Raw genomic sequence first — 25,257 nt, 5'->3', positions numbered from 1 at the left:
ATAGGGGAAGTTGACTTTTGAATTTCCACACAGTTCACATTACTGTTAAATTTACATTCTTTTCCTTGCTTAAATTAGTTATATTCTTAGTTTCCTATTGATTAGGGCTCAAATGTGGTTCATTGAAGCATGAAGTTGAAAATAATATAATAAATCAATATAAAATAGTTCATGCTAGTTCAACATCACTGTAAATATAATTCAGAGAACTCCAATGCTAGTGTAGAAGATTGGGAGAAAATCTTTCCAAATCATGTATCTGATCGGAGACTTATTCTAGAATATATAAAAAAAAGTCTTATAATTCAGTAACAAAAAGAGAGATTACCCCCATTTAAAAAGAAAATGGGCAAAGGACCTGAGCAGACATTTCTCAAAGGAAGATACAAGTATACAAATGACCAATAAGCACTTGAAGGTGTTCCACATCTTCAGTCATCAGTCTAATGTAAATCAAAACCACAGTGAGATACTACTTTATACAAACTGCAATGACTAGAATCAAAAAGTCAGAGGAGGATATGGAAAACTCTGAACCTTAAAGACTGCTGATGGGAATGTAAGACAGTGCAGCTGCTTTGAAAGCAGCCTCTATTTCTCAAGTGATTAAACGTAGTTACCATATGACCCAGCATTGTCACTCTTAGTTATATACCTAAGAGAAGTAGGAAGATATGTTTATATAAAAAATGTTCACAAATGTAGAACCATTATTTATAATATCCAAAAGATGGAAACAACTCAAATGTCCATCAAGGGATGACTGGGTAAGCAAAATGTGGTATATGCATACAATAGAATATTATCCAGCCATTAAAGGAATGAAGTTCTGACACATTATAATATCAAATAAATCTTTAAAACATTATGCTGAGTGAAATAAGTCTGTCACAAAAGACAACATATTATATGATCCCACTCCTCCGAATGTTCAGAATAGGGAAATCTATAGAGACAGGGAATAGAACTGGGGTTGTTTAGGATTGGGTGGGGGGTTGAGTTGTTTTGGAAAGTAGGAGGGTGATAGCCAAAGAGTATGTGGGGGTGGGTTTTGAACTGATGAAAAAGTTCTAAAGTGTCTATGAATGTGTCCAAAAAAACCCATTGCATTGTACACTTTAAAGGTGAGAATTATATGATATGTGAATTATATCTTAATAAAGCCATTTTATTTTCATTATTATAATTTCAACAAGGAATATCATAGCTATTCAAATGAAAAGGATTATACCTGAATATCAGTCCACACATTGCTTTACTAAAGTGAGTACCTGGTATTTAATAATATGTCCCTCAAATCTTGATACAATATTGAAACAAATAATGAAAATTCCTTATGTTTTAGGCTGCTTCAAGTAGACATTTTTTTAGTAGACTGTTTAAAATAATGGAAAAGAAGTCTAAGATGTTTCTTCCCAGACAAGCATACTGGTTGTCTAAGTCAGAAGTCTTCGAGTGTCATCTGGAAACTTGGCAGAAATGCAATTACTGTATTTTTCAGACTATAAGACATCTACACACCTAGGTTTTAGAGGAGGAAAATAGGGAGGGGAAATTTTGAAGGTAAAAATGTGGGTCTTATAGTCTGAAAAATACAGTACTCAGACCCCAACCCAGACCTGCTGAATCAGAATTATGAGAGTGGGACCTAGCAATGTGTTTTTAAAAACCCTTGAACTGATTCTACTATACAATAAAATTTGAGATCCTCTGTTCTAAAGAAAAGGGTCTAAGAGTAAGTTTGTTTAAGAAAGAATAAACTGTGGTTCACATGGCTTTAATCCTGAAGAGTTTGATTTCTTTTCCAAAATTTGCGTGATAATTTTCTTCATTTTTCAGTGAAAGGAATTCTCACGTATAGTAGAGGATATTTCAAATCCCCAAATAAAGGCTTCAACAGAGTATGAAGATACAGTTTAGAGCAAGAGCAACCAAAGAATGAATTCAGATTCAACTTACCACTATTCTCCCATGGTTAAACAGTCAACCTTTCATCTCTGAGTATGATAAGCTCGTTGACTTAAGTCTGAGAGAACTTAAAGTAATCCTTTATGAGAAATCGCTCCATAATGAGTCCTTGTTTGATTCAAATATGCAGACATAACTGAAAGAACCAACAGGCATTTGCTTCTGTTGTTTTAATGATCTCTAATTGTAATTTCCTGAGTTGTTAGAAACAAGAAAAAGATATGAGATATGAAAGCTAGACTACAGCAGAAACTAGGAGTCATTAAGCTAGGAGTCATTATTAAAGAAATAAATAGCCTTGGTGAAATATTGCAAATAATATCAATTACCTTCTAATACTTTATAAACTATTACAAGTATAATTAAATATTATAGATTTTTATTATCTAAAATTATGATCTTAGCAATTTTTCTCAGGTTTGCAAATGGCTCAGTATCATGTGCTCAGACTGTACATTTCTTAAAACTTCATTCATTTCCTGTTTACTTGGGCCTCCTGTATTTCCATCCTCATTAAAGAAGTATTCTTTTCTAAACAGGTTCAGGCCAAATGCCCAAAGGCTGAACTTGATATGAGTTTCCCACTGAGCAAGATCTAGCAAGATTGTTTTGAGGCTTGGTTTTCACAGATTCTGAGTTAGAACTGCAGGCTGCTTTAGCCCCACAAATCACATACAAGTGCACAATTTTGTTGTGGGCATAGCCATTCCAAGTGGCTCTAGCCACTCTTAACCACTGCTCAAGGATCTGAATCCCGGTCTTCCTAAGGAAATCCTAAGTGCAGCATTAACTCAGTAAATCAGCTGAATGAGACAGTGAATGATGAGAGCTGAGGTGATACAAAATCTTAGCTTCCTGTCACTCAGTACATATAAAGTACTTGTGGTAGAGAACCTGCTGCAGGGAGATTTTTCTTGGATGGTGTTATATATGCCCTAACAGGCAGAAGGGGGCTGATCTTGGCCTGTTTAGACAGCAGTGAAGAGCAGAAGGGGACAGAAGCTCAAGAGAAAGATCACATTCAGGATAGCAGCATCCTCAACCCACACCTCTCCTGCAGCTTTGTCAAGACACAGCTACATGGAGATCTTTGGACACTACAGCAGGTCCTTGGATATTCTGCCCTCTGAGAAAACTAGGTCGCATGTGGATTTGCAGTGTTACTTAGGATGTTATTTATTTACAAGATCAGATTTTACCTTCTATTGAGGTGGGAAACAGCATGGAATAAAGAAATTAGGCTGTTTTAAAAAAAGGAATTAAAGTCCACTTCTTTACCAATAAATTATGGGGAACACAAATTAAGATGAAAGACTAAACTAGGAATATGCATGCAAATACTGTGTGTTTATACTATTATGTAACATCTGTAAATCTAGTATTAACAAGACTTACTGATGGAAAAGTGACAGAATCCAATACCCTTTTATAATGAAAACACATAATATACTAGGAATAGAAGGTACTTCATCAACATGATAAAGGATATATATATAAGAAATTCACAGCTAACATGTATACTCAATGATGAAACACTGGAAAGCTTTCTGCCTAAGATCAGGAAGAAGATAAGGATGCTTATCACCACTGCTATCCAGCATGATAGTGGGAGTTTTGCACAGAGCAATAAGGCAAGAAAATAAATAAGAGGCATACAAATTGGAAAGGAAGAAGTAGAATTATGTCTTCACAGATAATATTATCCTATATGTGGAAAACCCTGAATATTACACACAAACCCCAAAAACTGTTAGAGCTAATAAACAAATTTGGCAAGGGTGCAGTATATAAAATTTAAAAGTTGATGATTTCTGTACACTAGTAATGAAGAATTTGAAAATTTAGAAAACAATTCCATTTACAATAGCATCAAAAATCATAAAATACTTAGAAATAAATTTAACCACTGTACACTGAAACTACAGAATATTGTTGAATGAAATTTAAAAAGACCTAAAGAAGTGGAAATACTTCCCATTTATGGGATTCAAATACTTAACATTTAGATGATAACACTATTCAAATCAACCTACATATGCAATGTAATCCTTACCAAATCCCAAAAGTATTTTTTGTAAAAACAGAAGAATCTATTGTAAAATTCATTTGGAATTTCAAGGACTCCAAAGTAGTCTAGACAGTCTTGAAAAAGAACAAGTTAGGAAGGTTGACAATTCTTAATTTCAAAACGTACTACAAACTCACAGTATCAAAACAGTGGTACTAGCCTAAGAGTAAACACACAGACCAGTGGAATAGAAAAGAGACCTCAGAAATATCCCTCACACGTATGGCCAACTGCTTTTCAGAAAGGGCATGAAGGCCATTAAATGGGGATTAAATAGTCTCTTCAACAAACGGTGCTGGAAAAACTGGATATTCAGATGGCAAAAGAGTGAAGCTGAACCCTTTTGAACACCATACCCAAAAATTAACTCAAAATGGATCAAAGACCTAAATTTAAGAGCTAAAACTGTAAAACTCTTAGAATAAAGTGAGAAAGCCTTCATGACCTTGAGTTTGGCAGTGGTTTCTCAAATATGACACCAACAGGACAGATAACCAAAAAAATAGGTAAGTTGGACTCACTAAAAATTAAAAACTTTTGTTCATCAAAGAACACTATCAAGCGAGTAAAAGCTCACAGAATAGAAGAAGATATTTGCAAATCATAAGATAAACCACAGAGGTGTCCAACCTTTTGGCATCTCAAAGCCACACTGGAAGAAGAGTTTTCCTGAGCCACACATTAAGTACATTGCAACACATAGTCACAAAAAAGAATCTCATACTGTTTTAAGTAAATTTATGATTTTGTGTTGGGCCACATTCATACCATCCTGAGCTGTATGAGGGCCTCAGGTTGGACACCCCTGTAAGGGGTTTAATATTCAGAATAAGAACTCCCACAGTTCAACAACCAAAGCCAAACAGCAGAATTTAAAAATGGATGAAGGACTGAATAGACATTTTCTTGAAGAAAATAGACAAATGGCTAAGAAGCTCAGGAAAAGAAGCTCAAAATCATTGGTTATTAGGGACATGCAAATCAAAACCACAATGAGATACCACTTCACATCAATTAGGATGGCTATGATCCAAAAGAATGTAAAATAACACAAGAAATTAGAACCCTTGTATTGCTGATTGAAATGTAAAATGGTGCAGACACTGTGGAAAACAGTTCAGCAGCAGTTCCTCAAAAAGTTAAACAGAATCATCACATTACCCAGCAGTCCACTTCTAGGTATGTACCTAAAAGAATTGAAAACATGGACTCAGATACTTGTACACAAATGTTTGTTGCAGCATTATTCCCAATAGCTAAAATGTGGAAACAATCCAAATGTCCATTAAGAGATGAATGGATAAACAAAATGTGGTTTATCCTCACAAGGAATATTATTCAGTCATAATAAAGATTGAAGTACATATACATGCTGCAACATGGGTGAACCTTGATGACATTAAAATGGAAGATGTTCCCTCACTGGTGTGGCTCAGTGAATTGAGTTCAGGCCTGTGAATCAAGGGGTCACCAGTTTGATTCCCAGTCAGGGCACATACCTGGGTTGCAGGCTGGGTCCCCAGTGGGGGGCAAGTGAGAGGCAACCACACATTGATATTTCTCTCCCTTTCTCTCTCCCTTCCCCTCTCTAAAAATAAATAAATTTTTTTAATGGAAGATGCCAGATACAAAAGGCCAAATATTAATTCCAGTTATATGATACGTCTTGAATAGGCAAATTCATAAAAACAGTAGTTTGGAGCTTACTAGGGACTGGAGATATGGAATGGTTTAGGGTTCTGTTGTTTAATAAGTATAGAGTTTCTTTTTCTGCTGATGAAATAGTTATAGAAATAGATAGTGATGATGGTTTATATAACATTGTGAATGTACTTAATACCTCTAAATTGTATATTATGTATATTTTACCATAATTTAGCAAAAGAAAACACAAACAATACATATAGATGTTCAGTACTTTTGAGTGCAGAGAAGTGAGATATTGCTGTGTGCTGACAGTGTGAGAAGTAGTTGATTCTTAGGCTCAGTACTCGCTGGAACTGACACTACTGGGAACTGACATAGAGTGGGGAAGATTCTAGCTCTGCTCTCATGAGCTTTAAATGTGAGCATTTTGGTACTCTGTATTTTAAATTCCAAGCTTTCACCTCTTAGAAAATCAAGGATGTCAGTTGAAATACATTAAAGGAGGGAACAAGCATGTATTAAATGTCTGAATGTTGAGAGCACTATGTTAGATACTTTCTGTAGCCTGTCTCTTTTAGTTTTCATGATAATCTTCAGAGATAGTTATCGTCCCCCATTTTATTAAAGAGGAAACTGAGGCTTTCAGAAGTTAAATACACGGCCCAAAGTCATGCAGTTGTGTCAAAGCCAGAATACACACTTATGTGCTTTGCGTGCATCATAATCCCTTATGAAGCCGAGTTACATATACATTAAAAATTCATGGGATAAACTGAAGCAGTACTTTTACCAAGATTAGGTAGAATCAGAGTGGGCTGACCTGAAGAGTAGGTCAGACATTCCCAGACCCAAATATCATATTCACTCGAGTAGAATAAGAAAGTTTGTCATAACTGTCTACTTTTGTGCTTGGAATAATTATTGCTCACTGTTAAAAAAAGTTATATCCACACCCTGTTTGTTTACATATGTTGCTCTTAAAGTGCCTGCTGATGGATCTGTTCATCCATGCATGACACTCTGACTAGAAGTTAATAATTTGTCATATATGAAACTAATGTAAAGAGAATTATGACTCAACTTTGGCATTACAATTCAACACACCTGTTCAGAGCCAGCCCTTCACATTTTCCCTTCCTTTGCCTGAGGTGCAGACTTCTTCATGGATTACAGTAACACTTTTTGACAAGCTTAGACTGGGTGGAGCTGCCTTGTAATGACAGAACACATCGATGATATCTCAGTAATGCATTCTTTTTTGATTTGAGCTGTCAACATTTATTACTGTAAAGGCACTCATTGTTAAATAGCTGGCCCAACCTGTCTACATTTTGTTTTTAGTAACAGTAGAGTCTTAACAGAGAATGTTTACTTTCTAGCGATGCAATATTTGCTAGCTTTAGGGAAAATATATCTAGTTATTGTATACTCCCATATAACATTGTTTTCAAAGTAGCTCTCTTAGTGATCCACAAATAAAAATTAAAACCTCTACTTCTTCTAAAGCCTTTTCAAGTGGCAGTTGAAACCTTTCCACTGTCGCAAACCTGACAGGCACCTAAGGAAAATGTTAACTGAAACTCTCTTAAGGCAAATTCTTTTCAAAGATTCTGAAGAAGCTGTTCATATTTTAAATACTATACTACCTAAATCTCTATCTTTGGAAAGGTCTCACCAGGAAAAATTATTCATGAAGTCATATCCTTCATGACTTTTTTCCCCACTAGGCAATATATGACTGTGTTTGTGAGGAATTTGACTCCTGAAAGCACCTTCACCTTGAATTTGTTTGCTACCAGATTGAGGGCCTTCCACTGGTTGTTTATGCAGAGGTTTAAAAAAAAAACAGTCTGAAAGACAGTACTTTTCTGTAAGGAATTTACTTTCTACAGTGGAAAAGCTAAAGCATATCCTTACAAAAATAGTTTGTTGTATGACTGGGAAGATTTCAGAAGGGTTGATCATTGTAATCAGGAGAGACTTCTCTGAAGAGGTAAAATTTGATCTACTACTGGAAAGGACAGAATAATTTTTGTGTGCAGAGGTAAGAGGAAAGAGCATTACGATGTAGAGAAAGTATGAGCAAAAGAATGAACAAGTTGAAGTCATGTTGGCCCAGGTTATAGAAAGTAGAAAATTTGTATAGAAAAATAGCAGGAGGAGCAGTTAAATTGCCTACCATTAGTATTTTTAACAAGTCACTTTGGCCTTTCCAAATTGCTTTTCTCTGATTTTTATGCATCTCATGGGGGGGAATCCTGAGAAATCTTTGGCATTTTTCTTCTAGTTACAGATTTGCCTTAATTCCAGTTACCCCATCCAATTACCTGTCACATCAGCAAACAACAGGTCATTACAATACAGTATGAAAACACAGCAACAGCATTAAGTACCAAGTACAGACGTGGCACAAAGAAGACTTCTTAGCAGAGGGAACATCGAGTCTTAAAGGGTGATATGTAGACATTCACTAGGTAAACCCCCATTAATTCATTTATCTGGCCCTTAATATTTTACCTAAAGACCTGCTATATGCCCACATTGTGCTAAGCACTAGTAGATATAAGGATGGCAGAGTCCTTTAGATATTCAGTGAGGTGCAAACAAAGGATTCCAGTATAATGATATAATTCCCACAGTGGAAATACATGTAGGGTGTTAAATTTGCCTATCAAAGTTGGAAAGAAAGGCCTCACCAGGGAAAATTATTTTAAACTGAAACTGAAAAAAAAAATTAGCAACATCTTAGCAGGTGGACTTGTTGAGAAGTGTTTTCTAGAGGAACAAAGGGACCTACCAATACATGGCTGGAGTGGAACACGACATCATCAGCTGGAAGAGAAACACATTATATAGGGTGAGGTGCAAGTAGGCTTACAGTTGTGAGTATGTGAAACGTGTTTATTGTATTGTTTATTAATTATTGAATTATTTTCCATATGAACACCTGTAAACCTACCCTGCCCTACCTTGTATAGTTAACTGGAGATTACTTGGTTAATTAGGCAGAAAGGCTCTAACTTCAGATTAGATATTTTACTTCAACAACAGCCATATAACCTCCCATTTCCTATTTTATTCATCTTGTATTTGTAGACCATTTTTACCATAAAGCTCAATGAAGTTAGTCAAAGCAAAGAAGAAATTATTTCCCACAGTCCTAAATTGGCATTGCGTGTATGCCTGCCCATGCATATTTTAATGTCTGGACATATGTAGGGAAACGTCCTAAAGAAAATTTTAGCAGACTAGAGAAAACTATGTTAATAGAGGACTGATTTTGGGAATTCTCAGCTGTCCATTGTTTATCAAAGAAATTCACTTCTTGTGTGTTAGAATACTCACCACCACTTTGCACAGCCTTGGGGCCTTTGACTAGGGATGCTAAGGTATTCGAATGGAGAACAACTGGGACTCTTGTTCATTGCTGATGGATACAGAATGGTTGAGGCAAATTATGTAGCCTTAAATTCAAGTCTGAGTTTTTCCGCATCTCAAATGGGAATAATAATACTTACTTACTGCAGTACTGTGGGAATGAAAAGAAACAACATATGTAAAATGTCGAATCCATAATAGACTCTCATGTGTATTGCCTTCCTTCCCAAGCTTATACATGTATCTTCTGTAACTAGTGGGAAAAGGAAACTATATCTTACTGACCTTACTATTTCCAGTTTCTAACTCAAAGCCTAACACATAGGTATGCATAAATGTTTTTTAAATGTAAATGAATGAATGAATTTTATGGGAGGGACCAGATGTTGGGAGACCTATTATGAGACTAGTGCTGTTGTCTAAGGAGATGACAAGAGTCTGAACCTGCAGCAGCATGCTTGAAAAATGTGGAGGTTTTATTCTAGGTTACTAGGCAATAAGATTTTCTCTGGATTGGTATAGCCATAACATAAACTCTCACGAGCTAGCCTGCTTCCTGTTAAAGCAGACACTGAGACAGCAATCCATCGTGTGAAATCCTGCCACTAAAGAAATTAGCAAACCACTCTTAAATCCACCTTTTCAACTTACCCTACATACCACTTCAATCCAGATGAAAACGAATCTTTTCTAAACATATCCACCGGAAATTCCAGAGACTTACATTCTGGCAAAGCAAGTCGGTCTCAGGGCTTGGAAGTCACTTGCTACTTGTGAATTCATGTCTCTATTTTTATAATCCTGTGATAGATATCTTGAAATTTCTGTTTAAAACTTTTGATAACTAAAAATATATAATCAGTCAGTATTTGATATAATAGGTATGAAACCTACTTTTTCAGGTGCGTAACCGGAAAGAATGTTGAGCATCAGGTTTGCCATGATTCTTATTTCACTGTTTTTGAGCAGTTCATTAGTGATTTTATAGGCAAATCAGTTCGACAGATATAAACTCTTAATGCAAATGCATGTGGAGCCAAGTGCTCACTCATTGTCCAATTTCTAAAGATCTACGAAGTAACCAGGCACTGCTTGGGACTCAGGATACAGAGCTAAACAAGGAAAATCCTCTTCATTTTTCTTAGGGTCTGAAAAGAGAAATAAACATGTAAATAGATAATGGTACCTATACAGGATAACACAAGGCTGGAGGTACATATCCATTGCTTACCATCTTGTTCTTCTCTATGGAGAGTTCATTGGTTGTGAAATAAACTAAACCTGTGAGTATGGTATGTTCCTTGCAGCAAATGGAAACAGTTTATTCCAAGGAAAATCATTCCATGACTATTTCCTACACTGATTCAAGGACTATATTTGTAATGTTTGGAAGGAAGAAAATTTAGAAGGGGAAAAACGCAATGATCGTACAGGTTGAAGCAGAATGAAATAGCAGAAAGCCGTAGATGAAATACTAGGTGGCCTGCATTCTGACAAGCTGTGTGACCGTGGGAAAATCACTTAAACTTTCTGAGTCTCAGTTTTCTCATTTCTCAGTGGGGACAAAAGCTTTTTCCTGGACAAGCTAATTATTGTATCACATGTGAAGGTGCTTTGTAAACTTTGCAAAATAAGACTTTAAAGGATTAAAAGTCTTAAATAAAAGTATAAGTAGGGCGATATTCATTACTAGTACATTTTCCTTTGCAAATACTTAGTTAATGTTAGCTTCGATTAACAAAAAAGCAAGAACTTTTTACACAATGGTAATTAGGCCTAGGACCAAGGAATTTATTGTTACCATAGAGTGGATGAGGGCTTCTAAGTCATTCCTGATTTCATTAACAAAATGATCATTTCTTTCAGTCTGGAACCTTAGTCCATTTTAGAGCACTGTCCTGCCATGTGTTCTTCTATTTAATCCTCACAGGCTGGGTCACCCAAGAGTAGAGCAAACTTAGGGGCTTGCTCTGGACCTTCATACTAAGGAGCCTCCTCTAGTTAGCTGCCACAACCTGCAACATAGAATGTGATTACCTAAAGGGAGATGAAGCACTTACGGCATAAGCAGAGTACGTTCACCAAATAAACAGAAAGAGAAGAGAGATACTTTTTTGAAATTTGATACTTCAGAAAAATCAAAGTCATGAGAAAAATCAGAACTTTGTCAGACTTCTGAGACTTATTTTAGAAGTGTAGCATTGCTTTTCTTCTAAGTTACGTATGGTGCATAATGCGCTTAGGTCCTCCAGTGTTCTTATTTTTGGCCCTGGGACACCTACCAGAGCCCTGGTACATAGACAGTGATTTGGGAAGAGGCTTCAGAGACCGAAGTCTCATGTTCACATAATTGTTCATGAACCTTCCTCTCTTTCCCCCTCCTCTACCATTGCCAATTTACCTATAGAAAAATGCTGCTATTAATGAGTGGTGATTTGCCCCAGGTCCCCCCTGGGCCATCGTTAGGAGAAATTCAGAGAAATTCAACTCTCTGGCCTGAGGTTACACATCTAGTTATTAGAAAGAAGAGGATTAGCCCTGGCTGGCATAGCTCAGTGGATTGAGCGCGGGCTGCGAACCAAAGCATCGCAGGTTCGATTCCCAGTCAGGGCACATGCCTGGGTTGCAGGCTAGGTCCCCAGTGGGGGCCACATAAGAGGCAACCAAATGTTGATGTTTTTCTCTCTCCCTTCCTTCCCCTCTCTAAAAATAAATAAATAAAATCTTACAAAAGAAGAGGAGGATTAATATTATTGGGATGATGGTGGTGGTGATGATTAGAATAACATTTATCAAATATTCACTGCAGCCCCAGATACCATGCTAGGTGAAACTGTATGTCATCCTTACAGTAATTGAGCTAAGAGGTATTTTTCCCATTTTAGAGACTAAATGGATCAGTGGTGGAAGAAATCAAGGAACTTACCCAAGGACACAAAAATTAAGTGGCAGACCTAGAATTCAAACCAAGTTTGTCTGTGTTTGAAGCCTATGACCTTTTCCCTGTACTGTTCTGCTATCAGGATGGAACAAGGACTAGAATCCAAGTTGTTTGGCTGGAAGGTTCATGTCCTGGCTGCAGTACATCATGGAGCCAACCAGGCAACACTTCTTTCAAATGCCAATTTAACACATCCTTTTAAGCAGTACCATCATCATTTATATTTCAAGTGCAGAAAAATAAAAATATTCATCTCCCTTCTTCCACTGTACAGAGCTTTGTCATTTCTTAGTTTTTGGCTCTGTAGCTGTCAAGATGGCAGTTCATGTACTTCCTCCTGTAATTTTGCTACTTGAAGGTTTTTTAGGAAAAATTCAAATAACCTAAAATTAACCATTTTAAAGTGTATAATTCAGTAGCATTTTATGCATTCACAATGTTGTGCAACCATTACCTCTGTCTAGTTGCAAAACATCTTCGTCACGCCCATACCCATTAAGCAGTCAGTCCCCAACCCCCTGTCCCCTGCCGGCCCCTGGCAACCACCATTCTACTTTCTGTCTGTATGGATTTGCCTATTCTACATATTTCATACAATATGTGACTGTGCCTGGCTACTTTCACTTAGATTCCTCCACAGTGCAGCATATATCGGTACTTCTTATTTTTTTATGATGGAATAATATCCCATTGTGTGATTATACCACATTTTGTTTATCCATTTATCTGTTCATGGACATTTGGATTGTTTTCACCTTTTGGCTATTTTGAATGATGCAGTGAACATTTGCATAGTATCTGTTTGAGTCCCTGTTTTCAATTCTTTATCATTTACATTTTGCATTATTTATATTGAAACCAACAATGTACAAGGTTTCTAATTGCTCCACACCCTCACCAACAATAATTCTCTCCCTCTCCCCCCTTTCTAACTACAATAATAAGACCCTAGTCAATGTGAGATGGTATCTCACTGTGGTTGTGATTTGTGTTTCCCTAATGATTTCCCTAATAACTATTGAGCATCTTTTGATATGCTTATTGGACATTTGTATATCTTCATTGAATAAATGTCTAATTCTGATACTTTAAAAATATTAAAGTAATAAGATTATCAGAATATCCTATGGCCTGCGAAATTTTTAGAAACAAAATCTTAAATATCTGAATTCCATCTAGTTCTATCCCAATTAAATCATCAAGTGGAGATTTAAAAAGAAGAAAAGAAAAAAGTTTTTCACCTCTGAAACACTAAAGCAGAAATTGAGGCAGATTCTTACATCTTTTTGGTGCCTAATGAATTAGTCCCCTTAAGAATAATTCAGTTAGTAAAATCTCTGTCTATTTCCTCTGTTCTCACACCAGCCAGGTACTTTCTTAGAAAATAAAATGATCAATTTGGCTTTGTAGGCAAATTTTGAAAACTTGGCTTTAAGTTTAAATATTGGAATTATTTTACTTTTTTCTTTTTGACATCACTGAATCTACAAAATTGCCGAGGACAGGAAATCAGTAAATTGTCCTTCCAATTCAGTCCAGTCCACATTTGTTGAATACTTGCTGTGTACGAGACACTGTGCCGAGTAATGAGCATGTGGATTCCCCCTAAAAGAAGCTTGTCATCCATGCAGATTGTCTTACAAAGGACAGTCCTGGAGTATCTAGCACCTGTACAAGAGGACAGTTCTCCTCAGTAGAGCTATTTCCTTACTCCCATTTCTGCCATTTCTCTCACGGCTTCTAAACATCTTATAGATCTCAGAACTCAAGAGGGGGTAATGGTAGTAATGGTAGCAAGGGCAAAGTAAAACCAGAGCATTTAGTTTGCAAAGGCTATTGACACTTTTGAGGTCTGGGACGGTCTCTAGAGCAGGCAGGTACCTTAGCTCCCTTTGTCTTTCTTCTTACATATGTAATCACCTCCTTTCTTCCTTCCCTCAGTAAATGTGAGGATTAAATTTAAGATAATAATGTGTAAACTAGTTAGAAGAATTCCTCCCATATAGTAAGGATTTACTAAATGTTAACTACTATTATTATCTACCAAGTGCCAACTTGGTAGTGTTACCTTATGCTGGAAGTTCAGAGATTAATAAATTAGAGTCCCTGTCCTCTTAAATACTCAGTCTAATGAGAGAGACAAATGTGTAAGTATATAATTATAGTAACATGATGCAAATAGAATGTAGAAGTTAAGCCATTCAACCCAGAGATGGAGGGAGCACTTTCAAATGCCTAGACACCTAATGTGGGCCTGAAAAATTAGCGTGATTTTGCCTGAAGGAAAAGTGATGAAGAGTATTCCAGGCCGAGGCTGAAGGATGTACAAAGGCAGGGAGGCATACAAAGGCAGGGAGGCATGCAAAGCCTGCTGTGTTCAGGGAGCTGTGAAAGGGTTTTTATGGCTAGAGTGTGTGGAAGGAGAAAGTGGGCCAGCTTTGGCCAAAAGACGCAGTTTGCTGACCTGTGATTGAAAGTAAGCTTCCTCCTCCTATCTTTTCTTTCTAGTCTCAGGAAGGAATCTTGACTGGAGAAGTGGCCACAGAATGTAGTATTCAGATTTTATCAAAAACCATTACATCATCTTTGCTGAGTGCCAGCGCACGCATGCATGTACCAAAAAGTATCTGCAGAGCATTTAGCTGGACTTCCCATGTAACAGGGCTGCCATATTGGAGAGGAAACATGTTTGTCTCTCTGCTATATTTCTCAGAGTATGTGCTCTCAATGGACATGTTCCTGTGCAAGCAATCAGCCTGTCCATTTGGGAATCTCTATGCAAAAGTACAAGTCTTGAATTTCAAACTTCTGCCCGGCTGCTGAAGGATTAGATTCTAGTCCCAGTATTTAACTGTTCTTTTGCACCAGTGTGGGTGAACTTTCCCTATTTATGGCTTTCCTGAAAGCTATTTCATTTCTGATAGGAATTTTCAGTAAAATAACAACAGAGTAGAACCTGATAAAGGGCATCCATAAAAAACCTACAAGCTAACATTTTACTTCCTGGTAAAAGACTGAATGTTTTCCTACCAAGATCAGGAAAAGGGCAGGGATGTCTGCTTACATCACTTCTGTTCACCATTGAACTGGATACTCTAGCCAGTCTAATAGGCAATAACTTTCCAATCCCCCCTCCCCTCAGTTCCTGGTAGTTACTAATCTACTTTGTATCCCTATGAATCTGCTTATTTTATGTATTGCATATAAATGGAAACATACGATATTTGTCCTTTTGTGTTGGCTTAGCATAATGTCTTTAAAGTTTATTCCTGTTATAGTATGTACCAGAACTGTATTTCTTTCTTTTTTTATCCTCATCCAAGGATATTTTTGTTGATTTTGGAGAACAAGGGAGTCAAGGGCAGGGAGAGAGAGAGACAGAGAAACGTCAATGTGAGAGGGAAACATCAATCAGTTGCTTCTCTTAGGCATCCCTACTGGGGGTCAAATCTGCAACCTAGGTATGTGCCCTGACCAGGGATCAAACCCTCAACCTTTTGGTGTACAGAACAATGCTCCAAACAACTGAGCCATCTTTTTATGGCTGAGTAATGCACAACATTTTGCATATACATTCCTATATTGATAAACACTTGGGTTGTTTTTACCTTGTGCCTACTGTGAATAATGCTCCTATGAATATGTACTTATTGGCCATTTATATTGATATATCTTTAGAGAAATGTCCATTCCAGTCGTTTGCCCATTTTGTATTGAATTCGTTGTTGCTGTGTAGGAGTTTGGGATATTAATCTGTTATCAGATAGATGATTTTCAAATATCTTCCTCCATTCTGTGGATTGCCTTTTCACTCTCTTGATAGTATACTGTGATGCACAGAAGTTTTTAATTCTGATGATGCCCAACTTATTTTTTATATTTAATGCCTCTGCTTTCATTGCACTACTTAAAAATAATTACCTGATTCTAGGTCATGAAGATTTTTACCTATATTTCCCTCTTAAGAGTTTTGTAGTTTTAACTCTTTGTACATTTTGAGTTGATTTTTTAAAATATGGTGTAAAGCAAGTGTTCAACTTCATTCTTTTTCATCTGGATATCTAGATTTCCCAGTACCATTTGTTTAAAAAAATTATTCTTTCTTCATTGAATGGTCTTGGCAGCCTCATCAAAAGTTAATTTACCATATGTGTGAAAGTTTATTTCTGGGGTCTCTGTTCCGTGGCACTGGTCTAGATGTCTGTCCTTGTGTCAGTTCCATAATGTTTTCATTATCATAGCTCTATAGTCCATTTTGAAATTGGAAAATGTGAGTCCTCCAATTTTGTTCTTTTTTCAAGATTTTTTTTTGGTCTATTTGGGGTCCCTTGAGTTTTCATATGAATTTTACGATATACTTTTCTGTTTCTGAAACATCATTGGGGCCCACACAGTTGTTTTTTAGATTTAAATAGTAACAAAGTAATGTCTATTAATTTACTTAAACTCATGTTTACAATTCTCTTCATTCATGTTTGTAGATCCAGATTTCCACCTGGTATTATTTTTCTTCTGTCTAAAGGACTTCCTTTAACTTTTACTATAGTACACACACTGGCGATCCTTTTCACTTTTGTATCACAGAAGATCTGTATTTCAACTTCAGTTTTCAAGGATATTTTTACTGAGTATAGAATTCTACGTTGGCAAGTTTTTCTCTTTCAGTGCTTTAAAGATGTTGCTCCAACTGTCTTGTTGTATTTCAATTTTGTATCCTGCAAGCTTTATATCCTACAACTGTTTCCGATGAGAAGTCAGCTCTTATTCTTATTTTGTTTCTCTGTGCATATTATGTCTTGCCTTTTCTCTGACAGCTTTTAAGATTTTTCTTTTTGTTATTAATTTTATGTAATTTGTTTATGATGTACTTCGGCATAGCTTTATTTATGTTTCTTTCCCGGTATTCATTTAGATTCTCGGAACTATGGCTGTACAAGGGGACCCCAAAAAACAAAATTTATTTATTAAAATATTGTATATTTGTTCTTACATGTTTAAATTCAGTCACCTTCAAAGTACTCTCCATTTGATGCAATAAACCTATTGAGCCATTTTTCCCACTGCTCAAAACAGTTTTTGAACCCATCGATTTTGATGTCTTTTAGTGCTTCTGCACTTTTTTGTTTCTCACCTCTTTTACATCTGCAAATTGTTTCCCTTTGAAAAAGGAAACAAAAAAGTCACTCAGGGTGAGATTGGGTGAACAGAGAGGGTGGGGCACAGGAGTCATGCTATTTTTAGTCAAAAACTGCTGAACACTCAGCACTATGTGTAGCAAATCATCTAACATGAAATGAACAAACATGTTGAAAAGAGTCTTAAAAAAAATTCATGGAAACAAAACACAGCCTCTCACAACACCACCAGCTGGTACACTGATGCAGGTGGATTCCTAGAACACTTACCTAGCAGGGGAAGCCTGTACTGCAAGGGGTCCACCCTCTGGAAGATAATTATAGATTTTAAGGGGGGGTCCCCCCTCATATAGTTTTCATGAAATTTGAAAAACTTTGGCCATTATTTCTTAAAATACGTTCTCTCCCCCTGCATCCTATTTCCAGATACAATTACACTTATATTAGACTGCCAAAAGCTATCTCACAGGTAACAATTCCAACTTCCTATGTTGCTTGGATTCAAAATAAAATCTTCTGGTTCTAGTTGGGTCTCTAGGTTACCAAGATGTATGCTCTGCCTTCTGAGGTTTCATATTACCTCATCATTTATAACTCTGACTTTCAGTTTCCTCTTTATCTCTAGTAAGTAGGGATTTCTTTATTTCTTTCTCACATGCTGAGTAATACTTTTTAACATTTTTGTTATATTTTACCTACTGTCTCTATATTAAAAGAATTTCAGGTTATCTTGGTCCATATCTCTTTACAGATATATATCAGGGCCATTTCCTGTTTACAAGATCCTACTTATTAAGGGCAAAGAGTAGGGTGTGCATTCTAGCGTGAGAATTCAGAACAAATAAATGCCGTGTATGTGTGTGTGTGTGTGTGTGTGTGTATTGGTGTATGCATTTGGCATTTGAAACAAGCCTACCCACTATAACCTACTTTAATTTGATAATTCAGAACTTTTCATCAGTCACTTTGGGTATTAACTGATGGTTATTAATTTTAAACACTATTGAGGAGTAACAAGTTGCACCTAAATTTCATTTCTGGTTAAGGTCCTCATTTAGGAACCATTTGACAGCTTATAAAATGTCATTATTTTTAATGGGTTGTAGTGAAATTTGATTCAGTGGCTACGTTCTCAGCCATATACAACTATACTGAACTACCTAGTGAGGCACAGTGAGGGAGAAACATTGGCTCGGGGGAGAGAAAGACTTAGTTTGAATTTTAATTCCAGAACTCTTAACAAGTCATATAATAATAGCATAAGAAGTATACTTACATGAAAATTACTAGTCTAAAGAATACTCAGAACTTCAGGAATATAACTGTGGAGCACTAAAAATTCCACTATTTCATCTAACAAATATGTAATGAATGCTTGCCGTACGTAAGGTAGTACCCTAGGCACTAAAGGAGAATACAGAATCCTTTTTCTATGGCATCTTATAGCTCAGGTGAGGAGCAGTGAGACCGATGTACAAATGAGTGTAGCACAAAGCAGCATACGAGCAGTGACAAGCATGCCACGGATGAAAGGCTGCAGTGGAGGCTGTTAGTTCTGAGCAGTCCAGCTTCTCGCTTCACTATGACAGAGAGTGTTTTCATACCAAGCAGGGCAAGCCACAGCCCAGGCCGCACCTGAGACATTTCTGAACCTGATTATCCAGATGGTCACCCCCACAAAATCAACATGTATTTCTAGTCACTTGGTCTTATGTGCCCTCTCAGATTTAGCAAGGGGACCCTTCACAAGGACATTATTTTTAGGACACAGGAGAAGTTCCAAGAGGCCCATGTACAAGTTACAAGAACACATTTAGACATGAAATGTTAACCACAACACCTGGGATTTTCTTAAAAATCTAATCATGTAGAATAATACAGGGAAAGCAGTGTTCTCTAAATCCCAAAATTGGAGATGACTGTGAATAGGACAGCTGGAGAGACAAGTATAAAATCCATGTGACAGAAAAGAAGAAATAATAGCCTTTCCCAAACAACCAATACACAAGAAGCTATGAACCTGATGAGTTGAGGCAAATTCATCCTGAGCCAGCCCTTCTGTCTGCCATCGGCAGAGAGGGCTGTGGGCAAAGGGAGGAGCATTGGATTATGGGAAGGAGAGAGGGAGAAGGAAGCTGTCAGGAGACCTGGATTCAAGTATAAACTCTGCATCTGACTTAATGGGTAGTCTTGTGTAAATCACCCTCACATGATTTCACTCTCTTCATCTGTATAGTGGCTCTTTCTTCATCTGTATGTTGGTCCCTTACATTTCTGAAAATAAATGAAAAGCTGTTAGAATTTTGAGTGATGGAGCTGATGGAGCAGGAAATCTTTCAGGTAGAGAGAGATACTTTGTTTAAGGAACAAAAGGAAAATAATATAAAACTTGAGCACTGAGTTCTTCACAATAAATCAGTAGACTCCATAGAATAATGATGAAGGTGGTCTAAGCATGATTATCCATGTCTTCTCCTATGGCCTGCCTCTACATTCCCAGTGCTAGTATGAGGCCTACTATAAAATTGGTGCTTAATGAATATTTGTGAGAGGAAAGATAAACAGAGAGAGGGGAGAAGGGAAGGAAGCCAGCTAGCTCATTTGGGAAGTCCCTTCACAACAGGTGCCACATATTGTGGTAGGGAATCCCTGTATTTAATGGCCTTTCATATTGCAATAGTCTGTTTTAAAACAGAGCTGTTTAGTTAGACTGCTTTCATTATAAACTATATTTGTGCTCAAAGGGCTTCCAGCTGTGGTAGCTTTTAGACCGTTACTTTGTTGTGTATACACGGTGCCATAATAGGTCAGTTCTGCTCAGCCAATTTCATTGACTCAGATAGGACTGCTTTATGGATGAGCTCTATCTTTTTCCTCAATATTTACTGTGGACAATAAGTAGTTTATACCTGGAAAGACAATTCATTTATTCCACAAGTACTTATAAAACACCTCCCAAAAGCTAGGTATTGTGTGCAATGCTTTGAGTACAGAGGTTTATAATATAGAAAAGGACCCTACCTTTGTGATGCTTACAGTGTCACGGAAGAATCTCATATTACATAAATAATTATATGATAATTAATGCAATTGTGATAAATGTTTTAAAGGGAAAGTACAGAATGTTACAAGAGAAACCTAAGCTAATTTGGAGGGGTGAGGTGAGGAAAGTAAGGTAAAATTAAAATTGTAAAGATCTTAAACATTTTCTCATTTGAAATATAAAAAGATGAGATTACTGCCACAAGTTATTGATTTTATTAGGTATATTTAAATTTGTAAAAATGGACTTGTTCACAGAAACATAGAATCCTCAGAAATTTAATTTTTTTAATTTAATGAATGACTGAAAGGGAGATATTATTTACCCAAGAACACACAGCTTGCTTCTAGTAGTTCTAGAATTTGAACACAGGTCTCCTAATCTCCTCAGTGACTTAAAAAATTAAGATATTAACATATGAAATAAAGATCGGCCATTGCTAGTTGAACTGTTAAGTAACCACTCAGTACAAACTTGTATATTGAGTGAGGAAAGGAGTTTAGAGAGCAATGAATAAGGCAAATGCAAATTATAAAAAGAAATACACAAAATATGTCCTATCAGGCTGATTGTATCTGGTCAGAGTAAAGTCATAGCATATAAACCAAAGTGAGAAATACACACTGGAATCAGTGAAAATATATTTAAAGGAATGTGCTTCTATTTCTTTAAAATATAAATAATAATGAATAAGTACAAATCTCCAAGCAGAAGTTTTTAAAACCCATTTTTATTCATGTGTAATATTATATGACATATAAATTATTCTGACTGCTTTGCAACCTGTGTGGTCTCTCAGTTAGGTTAACCATTGTTCGTGATATTCTGTTCCAATACATATTTCCCCTAGCATACCCTTGTATCGTAGATAGTGTAGTAATTAGCTTTAGGCTAACAACATCTACAAGTAAATCTTCCTACTTTTTAATTCACAAGATTGGAAATCTGTGAACTGTTATTTTTCATACTGGAGGTTTTGGAATTAGTTGAATCGTTGAAACTAAAAGTATTAGGTTTCAAGGAGAACTTGAGGCTGAATTCGAGAGAAAGCACCTAAGACAATGCTGAGCATATACTCAGCCTTAGGTAAGCATATATTGAATAGTGGAGACAAAAAGTTACAAAGTATTACATTAAACCACATGAAATTCCATTTTTATAGGTCAAAATAGTTGAATATTGGTGACTTTATATGATTCAGCCTATTACACAAAATTACAAAAAAGGGAATCTATAGCCTAATGTCAATAGGTGTGTATATTTATTAAATTTAAGTACACATACATTGACCATACTCCAGAATTTAACATATGAGAAGTTCTGGCAGTTGAATTAACCTTTAATCTCATAGGAAATCACAATTTAAATTTATTTAGGTGGCATAATTACTTCAGAAGCTAAACATATTCTAAAAGATCTTCTAAAAGTTATTCACACTTCATGAGTGTGAATATAGTGAAGAAATACTGCTTATTTGATAACCAGGCTTTAATGGTGTGGACTGAAGTTAACTTGGGTATTTTGCTTTCAGACTTTTTCTATGCTGACCAACTCCTTTACTTTCTCCCAGTCAAATGCTGACCAAGCTTATCTTAGAAAAATCAGGAGGAAAGTAAAGAACTAATAGTGAAAACATTCTGTCAGATGCTTTGCTAGACAGTTTATGCATCATTGCATTTAATTCTCACAACAATCCTATGAGACAAATAATATTTCTATTTTACAGCCAAGGACACTGAGACCTAGAAAGGTTAAATAACTTGTCCAGGATCACACAGCTTGCAAGAGGTACAGAGCTAGCCTTCAAACATTCTTATTTTCACTGTGTACTGGGCCACTCATCTTACTATTTGTTTGCTTATTTATATTTTATACACCTTAAAATTGTCTTGTTTACTTATAGTAAATTCACACGAGTACAACAAGGGAATTGTTATTTTCTTTTAGAAAGTAATATGGTAAAACACATTTGAATCATTTCTTTTCTTTTAAGGATGAACGTGAAGCCAGAGAAAATGTGAAGAGAGAGCAAGATGAGGCCTATCGCCTTTCACTTGAAGCTGACAGAGCAAAGGTGGGTTTGCTCAAGAGACTTTTGGGATAAGGAACTCAATCTTAAATGGTTTTTATTATTTAAGTGCCAGTGCTTTTATCATTTTGCTCCCCAAGAATGTTGGGTTTGCAGTGGAGAAAACAAGATTCAGTTAACAGAAAAGAATATAATTCTACCCCTGATCCCAAAAGTATGGTTCATTTTTGACAAGATAAAATTTGTTGAGAATCATAAAAATGAAAACAAAAATAGGCCTTGTGTCTATTTTATTTGATTTTTAGTCAGTTTCTGGTTCAACCTAGCAATTTTTTGCAAAAGCTTTTCAGATGATTCTAATATGCAGTTAGAGTGAGAACCACTGATTTATTTAATACTTTTTGAGCACCTGCTTCTGTACTGGGCATTGAAAGAAGGGTAAAATAAATAAGCTACAGCTTCTGCCCTCGATAGAAGGCTCACAATGTGGTATGGAGTAGATTAAATCAAGAATGCAGATAGCTTTAACACTTAGGCAGGATCCTAAATGTCGTAAGGGAAGCACTGAGTAGTTCAGTGAATAGGAGTTCAGTGGAAATTTTTTAGCTTTTTTGTAAAGCCGCGAAGTGGGAACGGACTGGGGAAGCTGTCTTATAAGAAGCTGTGTATGTGAACTGGATAAAGAGGGTAAGCGAGAAAAAGTAATATATGCTAGCAGCAAGGGGCCAGAAAACAAGGAGTGCGTGATAGAGGCTGACTTAAGTGGAGTTGATGTTTGCATACAGGAAATGTAGCAGAAAAGACTAGAAAGGAAGACCAGAGGAAGGTTCTGATTAATACAGCACTACCCAGAACTTCCTAGATATTTGAATGGGAACCCAACATGAACAGAGAGTTATGCTTTATTGGTTGTTTTTATTTTTTGAAAGATTTTATGTATTTTTGGAGAGAGGGGAAGGGAGAGAGAAAGAAAGGGAGAGAAACATCAATGTGAGAGAGAAATAATTGGTTGTCTCTTGTATACACTCCAACTGGAGACTGAACCTGCAACCCATTCATGTGCCCTGACCGGGAATCAAACCAGCAACCATTTGCTTTGCTGCATGACACCCAACCATCTGAGCTGCACCAGTCAGGGCAGCTGTGCTTTATTGTTGCTTTCATTTTTATTCTTGTTCCAGAGAGAAATACTTCCATTTCCACAGTATATACCCCTGGGGCATGCTGGGAATGAGCTTCTTCTTCTTCTTTTTTTTTTTTTTAAGTAAATCTGTGTTTATTGAGTGATGGTTCCCTTTCTCTTTTATCAACAGAGGGAAGCTCATGAGAGAGAGATGGCAGAACAGTTTCGCTTGGAGCAGATTCGAAAAGAACAAGAAGAAGAGCGGGAGGTAGGGCATAACTTTTAGAAAATTATTCAGACTAGTTTGTTTTCTCTGCATTTGATACTGAGGCTGTTAATAGCTCTTACAACTTACTTCTTTTCACATTTCCTAGACTCATTTTAGTATGGAAGACCTTAACCTTTCCCAATATTGTAGTTTCAGCCTTTTTCCCAGGCTTCACTTTACCCACCAAAAGACACTGTGAGTTACTTCTTGCACTGGGCCTCTACATGGGAAATCCATTTAGCTTGGCTCATTTTTTCACTACTAAGTTCATGTCATATCCATAATAATACAGAGAATTTTTTATTCACTCGTTTTGTAACTTTTCAGTACTTAGTGTGAACCCAAAATCTGTTAGGGGATAGGGATGCAGACATGGATTCTCCCATCCAGGAGTTCATAGTCTTACAAAAATAGAATTACAGTACCATATGTAACATTATCATGGAAGTTTGCCTGAAGTGCAGTGAAAACAAAGAGAAGGGGTGTCAAATGACTTCCCAGGGTGCTTTCACAAAAAAGGACTTCCAGAACATTTTTCTAAACATGGGATTAATAGCAAGATTCACTTAGAAAAAGAGGAAGCCATCTAACAAGTAATGGAAAGATCTGGAGGTCCCTAACTTGAGCTGAGGAAAAGTCTGTTATTAGTTGTCATCCTCAGTCAGAGGGTGCCACCTCGTATTTATTCAGCTAATGTTTTTTGAACAAGAACTGTGCTGAGCACTGAAAAGTAAACAAAGGATAATAAAACATTTTCTGCCTGCTGAAAGAGATTGCATCTTATAGGAAAGATGCAAAATGTCTACAACTAACAGCAAGTCAGGAGAAAATGTGCAAAATAACATGAGAAGTAAAAGCAAAACACTTAAGGAGTTCAAGGGCAAAGTAAAAATCACTTACAGCTTTGAGAGTCAGTCAACACCCTAGAAGAAGTGATATTTGAGCTTTGTGTTCAAATATGTGTAATATTTTACTCTATGCAAATCAAAGTTTATTCATGTTCAAACACTTACTGAGCGCCTATCATATATGCACTAGATACTATGCCTGACAAACCCGTCTCTGTACACTGAGGGCTCTCAATTATGGCAGGTAGAAAATATTTTGTTGAGCATCTCCTGTATCAACTGCTCTGCTAGCTGCTTTATATCTGCTTACTCATTGACTGCTAAAACAAGTTACAAGGTTAGAGATTTCTCCACAAGTGAGAAAAACTGAAGCTCACTGAGAAGTCACACACAGAAATGGGAACTGCTGAGGTTCTTACCTCTGCCTTTATGCCTACAAGGCTCTTGCTTTCGTGCTCACTCCATTCAGTACAAGGCTATGTGTCATCATATGTGTCTACAGGAATCACATATGCAAAGTTTCACAGAAGTTCAGATAAGAGAGATCTGTTGCCATGTTTTTAGGCTATTTCAAAAAATAATTTAAAAATTTAGGACTCTTGCTTTTTCATGCTTTCTTTTACACATGTTCTCTCTCTCTCTTAATAGCATATCTTCAACCTTATACTTGCTAAATGTCAGTATACACAGTTAACCACATGTTCTGGATCTAGAGCTTGGTAGCATATGTACTTTTTCTGATGCTTTACTTTATTTCCTATGGGCTTAAATTTTCTCTCCAGATATAGACAAAGCCTGTCTTCTCATAG

The 25,257-nt window shown here is 36.5% G+C and overlaps 1 protein-coding gene across 2 annotated transcripts in view; it reads left to right on the top strand.

Annotated features, from left to right (window-relative positions):
• LOC114496088 (FAS-associated factor 1) overlaps positions 1-25,257 on the top strand; it is a 380,509-nt gene that overhangs the window by 336,707 nt on the left and 18,545 nt on the right. For both annotated transcript variants that reach the window (XM_028511353.2, XM_028511352.2), the window contains 2 exons: positions 22,174-22,254; positions 23,523-23,600. In XM_028511353.2, the coding sequence (XP_028367154.2) occupies positions 22,174-22,254; positions 23,523-23,600 (159 nt within the window). The remainder of the gene's footprint in view (positions 1-22,173; positions 22,255-23,522; positions 23,601-25,257) is intronic.

The sequence above is a fragment of the Phyllostomus discolor genome, chromosome 5 (genome assembly GCF_004126475.2).
Source record: "Phyllostomus discolor isolate MPI-MPIP mPhyDis1 chromosome 5, mPhyDis1.pri.v3, whole genome shotgun sequence".
Classification (NCBI taxonomy): domain Eukaryota; kingdom Metazoa; phylum Chordata; class Mammalia; order Chiroptera; family Phyllostomidae; genus Phyllostomus; species Phyllostomus discolor.
The sequence above is the reverse complement of the archived record's forward strand: the minus strand, read 5'-3'. Positions and strand labels throughout refer to the sequence as shown.